The 5,731-nt window shown below is 37.7% G+C and overlaps 1 protein-coding gene across 1 annotated transcript in view; it reads right to left on the bottom strand.

The window, feature by feature from the left end:
• The window catches only part of URB1 (URB1 ribosome biogenesis homolog), a 124,838-nt gene that overhangs the window by 96,271 nt on the left and 22,836 nt on the right, over window positions 1-5,731 (bottom strand). The window contains exons 6-8 of the mRNA XM_007941287.1: window positions 4,274-4,359; window positions 2,580-2,705; window positions 1,348-1,472 (exon numbers count right to left, since the gene is read on the bottom strand). Coding sequence (XP_007939478.1) covers window positions 1,348-1,472; window positions 2,580-2,705; window positions 4,274-4,359 — 337 coding nt within the window. The remainder of the gene's footprint in view (window positions 1-1,347; window positions 1,473-2,579; window positions 2,706-4,273; window positions 4,360-5,731) is intronic.

Raw genomic sequence — 5,731 nt, 5'->3', positions numbered from 1 at the left:
AACTATGGGGAGGAAGTGGGAGGGGAGCTGCTGCATTGTAAATTTTGGTCAATGACATGAGACAAAGTATATGTGAACTGTTGTATGAAAAGTGAATTTACTCTGTAAATCTTCACCAAAATCCTAATTAAAAAAAAAAATAAGGGTGGGGTGGGGTGGGGTGGGAAGGGAAATATATACACTTTAAACATGGTGTATACAACATGGTGTTGTATTACATTAGACTGTGTTTTACCAGAAAAATGAGCCCATTCTTACTATTCAGGAAGGAAAATGGGACAATCTACTTTCATAGTGATACTGCCTCGGAAACCCAAGGAGGGGTCGCTATGAGTTGGGTCCGACTCAACGGTACATAACAACAACAACAATCACCCAAAGTAAAAAAGAAATGATGTGGGAGGTTAAGTCACAGTAATCTCAGAATTCAAACCAGTCCAAAATCACAGTGGGAGAAAAATTCCCACCTTGTTATCCCATTCTGAAGAAATCATTTCCTACCTGGTTGAAATTAGAAGTAAAATCTAAGCATCTGTAGCGTTATAGTGAAATGCTCTGCAGCCAAGGAGGTAATAAACTAGAGCCATTCATAATGACCAGAAAAGAGGTCCAGTAGTTATACTGTGAAGTGAGGAAACAGTAGGGTGATGAACAACAGATCTTACAGTAGCCCATTTTGATTATTAGAAAAACGAACATGAATATGTTTTATAGTTTTTGGACTACGAAGTCTAAAAGAATATAATCCAAACTGTACTTTTATGTTTCCTTACTGGTAACATATTATTGCAAAATATGAAAAAAACTGTGAAAACAATATTTCGAAATCCTAACTCGACAGCCTGTCTTTGAAGGAGAAGGGACTGCTGCAGTGTTAGAAATATGGGCTTTGGAAGCAGATTTCCTGGGTTTAAATCTGAGCTCTGCCACGTGCCAGGGTATGTTTCTGGACCTCTCTGCACCCCTTTCCTCATCTGTAAAACTGAGGTAACAGTGATAGCCACCTCAGGATTACTGGGTGTCAGTTCAGATGCTCTCCTCTACTGGAAAGCTGGTGTGATAGATTTATTCTCAGATCTGACTGACTGTCCCACTTGTGAGTAAGCACAGGCAGTGCCTCCCTGGCAGAGGTACCTTGTCTATAAAAAACTGCTGCCCTGAGATCCTGGCGCCTGAGGGCACACAGTAAGCAGAAGCTCTCTGGGCCTGCTACTTCTTACCCCTTAGATGAGTTAGATGATGTCTAAAATTCTAGTTCTAACTTACTACAATTCTATTCTTTAACAGGATTTGGATTAGAACATTGAGAACACATACCCCAGGATACACAAGAGTGCTATAAGTTACCTTCCAAAGGTACCAAAAGAAGCATCATAAAAATTAATCCCATGCTTGAGCGAACAGCAAAGATCCATCAGAAAGTTATGAACCAGCTCCCGCACCATGGTTTTCCCGGCTTCTTCAGCAGAAGCCTGTGAGGGTTGGGAAAAATTCAATGAAAATTCCAAACTCATAAACCTTAGTAACAGTTACAGGATTAAAAATGGACAATATCACACACCTAATGACAACTAGGAAAACATTTTAAATTAACACTTGTATCATTCCAAACACAAACAAAAACAAAAATCACCGATTAGGATAAAAGAAGACTCTTAAGAAGGGCAAGTTTGAGCCTGTATTTTTAAACAAGCTTAAAAATGACTTAATTTCCCTTGCTCTTTTAAATAAAATTACACATTTAAGAGGGCTTTTATTAGGCCCCTGAGGCTTCCTGGTAATAGAGCATTCAAAAACATGTTCAAAACAAGAGGGCATGGGCAAGTTGCAAAGATAAAAGGCAGTAAAATAACAAGCCCTTGAGAAGTAAGTCATTACAAAGTCAGCAGGAAATCCTTGAACAAGTCCATGTTCAGAAGCACCTGGGGGGGTGGGGGAATGAGGAAAATTCAAATGTGCATTGGCCTTGGGTCAATGAGCTAGAGCAATGCTTTAATTCAGCACTAGAGTAGTTACAAAATAAACGGTTCATGTCAGTAGGTGAGGAAACATGAAGTCCCCCATGCACACAGGATTCTGAAGTAAAAGAAACAATCCTTGAAACTCCAAAAGTGGGTATGAAAGACTGGAAGAGAAAAAAACAACCAAATTTGTTGCCCTCGAGTTGATTCAGCCTCATGGTAAACCCATGTGTCACAGAGTAGATTTAAGCTCCACAGGGGTTTCTTGACTGTTAACTTTTATGGAAGAAAGAAGGGGTAAAGTAAGAAGGGAAGAGAAAACCTGGATGAACTCTATAAATCCACTAAGCAAGCATTGCAGGGAATATTAAGACGGCACTCAGCCAAACGGAATAATAATAGTCTTTCTCATTAGAAAATTTTAAGAAGTTAAAATCATGAAAAAAAAAATCAAATTAAAAACATCTTACTGCCATCTAGTGAGAATTAATATGACAAGCCAAAAGAAAAAGATCAATCAAACAGGAGATTTTTAAAGGCAGGTCTAGTGTTAGATTCTTGTTTCTCCAAATGAGCAATCACACTGATGATGATGTCATCTGGAAACAGGGCCTGCACCTTGACGTTGTCTGTGTCCACGTCTGCAATCCCCTTCCAGGAGTACAGAGATGCTATGTGGCTCAGTACCTGCCCGGTGAAGAAACGCACCTTCTGTGTTTTTGTGATGTTTTTATTGTGAACTACCTGAAAACACAACACAAAGTTCAAGGACTTCAATTATTTTTTAAATAGCATTACTGTTTTTCCTCACTATAAAAGTAATGCCTGCAACTGTCAGGAAATTTGGCAAATAAAATAGAAAAATACCACTCACTAATCTTCCCATCATCCTAGTATACCCCTGGTCACTATTTTGGTATATTTCCTTTTATTCTCAGTCTCTCTTTCAAACTGGTGAATATATTCTTTTTCTCTTGCATCACTGAGATTATACTTATATATGGGTTTGTTCCTCTTTTTACTCATGTATTATGAACTTTTCCTACATCGTTAAAAGTTCCTTTAGAAAACATTTTGGAGGACTAAATGTTATTCTGTCTGCAGTGACATCATAACTTATTTAACCATTCTCCTGGTGTTTACAAAGTAGGTTTTTTCCAAATTTGGCTCTTATCCACAAAGCTATGACTAGCATCCTTGTTCTGAAGCCTTTACCTGCATCTCTGACTAAGGACTTGGCCCAGGTTCTTAGGAGTAGAATTAGGGCACAAGTTCCCACAGCCACCCAATCCAGTCCTCCAGAACTCCTGGGGATATGGCCCTGGTGTGTGTATTTCTAAAACATTCCTAGTGATTCTGATGCATACTCCCCATAGAACTGCTGTCTTCCAGAGGGACTGTAACACTTCTTCAGAAATGTACCCACTTTAAAGCATCTTGGCTAGCACTGAAAGCATCATTTTTTCAAAAGTCAATGCTAACTTTTCAAAAAGTCAAAATCTCTCTCTCATTATTTGTATCACTTTAAATCAGAGTTTCTTAACCTCAAAAGTACTTTTTGGGCCAGATAATTTTTTGTCTTGGAAGACTACCCTACATATTACAGAATGCTGAGTAGGACTGCTGGTATCCACCCACTAGTGCCGGCTGTACTTTCCCAGTTGTGACAATTAGAAAAGTCTCCAGACATTGTCAAATGTCCTATGGGAGGCAAAATAAACCCTGCTTGAGAATGACTGTCATAACTACTACTGAAATTAAACATTTTTATGCTTATTATAGCCACTTTTAAGTGCACTGCTACTTCATAGCCTTTCAGATTTTATGTTTGGAGGCCATAGAGATTTCCTAATTGACAATTTAAAGTGCTCCTGTACCAAAGACAGTGATCCTTTCAGCAAGTTTTCAATATAAAATGCTCATGAAAAGCAGAATATACATGACACAAAACAACATTTTGCTACATATATAATCGAAGTATTATTTATAATTTACAGCTCGCAATCACTGTATGGCTTTCTGTGAGATGCTAGCCAATAGTTAGTCTCCTGTTGTAACACAGCAGCCTTGCCTGACCATAAGTCACTATTCTAGCAATTCTTAACCTTCCAGCCCCAGAATTTTCTTATCAACACAAACAAGTTTCTGCTTAAGAAGTTTTCCAGTCAACCCAAAGACTGCAAGCCAATGTGATAATGGAGAAAACGTACAACGTAAGGTACTACAGTTCCAGAGTCCTGGAAAACACTGATGATTAGTTAGTCATTCTCAAGGAGAAAAATAAAGCCTGAAAATGATTACCAAACACATACCTTTGTTTTCAAGGTGGATAACAAGAGATTGATAGTAGAAATCCTATCTTCCTTTATGCCTGAGCTAAAAATGCAGGGAATGAATTCTGAAAGTAAAAATTTCAAAATATTAAACGCAAAAGTATTTTGGAAATGAAAATAACTGAATGAATGTTACTGTTTAAATGGTACAACAAACAATGGCATTTAAAGTTTTTCTTTTCTAATTATATAAGTTCATGCTTCTTTTATAGCAAAGAATCAGTAGAACCTAAAGTTGAAACAATAACAAAACTTAAAAAGTTCAACTGTCCTTTTAGTTGTGTTTCACTTTCCTTTTTTTTATATTAAAGCAAAAAGCAATTTAACACTGATTAAAGGAGTGCTATATGATTCAACTTTTCTTAAATTTCTTTCCATATATAATTGCTTAAAACCAAAACCAAACCAGCTGCCATGGAGTCAGCTCTGATTCATGACAACCCCATGTGTGTCCGAGTAGAACTATGCTCCATAGGGTTTTTTTTTTTTTTTTTTATTAGGATTTGGGTGAAGATTTACAGAGTAAATTCACTTTTCATACAGCAGTTCACATATACTTTGTCTCATGTCATTGACCAAAATTTACAATGCAGCAGCTCCCCTCCCACTTCCTCCCCATAGTTACCTCCTCCCAGTGTCCATCCCTTCATACTCTTCGAGAGGCCCATTTTCTGCCAACCCTGTATATGATCTTGGATACACTCTCCATTTAGACATACATAATTGTTTAGCTTGTTCACCCATCTATCCGTCCCTATACCCATATTTGCTTTCATTAACAACTCAGTATTGTATTTACAAAGGGGTTCATATTTGTTGTTTGTAATGCCCATGTAACTCTCTCTGTCTTTCTCATCCTCAATGCTGCCATATTGGTCACTCACATTTGGTACATTGCCCTTCTCTTCACCCAAATCAATATTTATCTCTATCTATCTAACAGCATTCCCTCCCCTTCCCTCCCACCCCTGGTAACCAACAAAGAAAATGTCCTCCAATATATAAACATTTCATAGGGTTTTCAATGGCTGATTTTTTGGAAGTAGATGACCAGGTGTTTCTCATGAGATGCCTCTCAGTAAACTCAAATCACCAACTTTTCAGTTAGTAGCCAAGCATGTAAGAAATTATACCACCCAGGGAATTCTAAATTTGTTTAAGGATATCTTTAAAAGGATGTCTATCAAATACTGATGCGTGGTAGAATTTTAATTTTTAGCGTGTATGGAAAAAAAGTACCTAACCAAATCTCTATTCACATCCTTCATTATTTCCTTAGAGGTGGAATTGCTTGGTCAAACATTTTTTAAAAAGTTTGGACACTTTCACCCAAACTGTCCTCTAAAAACCCTATCCTGAAGCATCCTTGCTCCCTTAGCTATAGAGACAGAGTACTCTCAAAATCACCGTCCCTTATAAAATGGCCAGATGGTCCAA

This window comes from Orycteropus afer, unplaced genomic scaffold (genome assembly GCF_000298275.1).
Source record: "Orycteropus afer afer isolate SDZICR_OR568_19922 unplaced genomic scaffold, OryAfe1.0 scaffold00078, whole genome shotgun sequence".
Classification (NCBI taxonomy): Eukaryota; Metazoa; Chordata; class Mammalia; order Tubulidentata; family Orycteropodidae; genus Orycteropus; species Orycteropus afer.
Note: the sequence above shows the minus strand (reverse complement) of the source record. Positions and strands in the feature narration are given on the sequence as shown.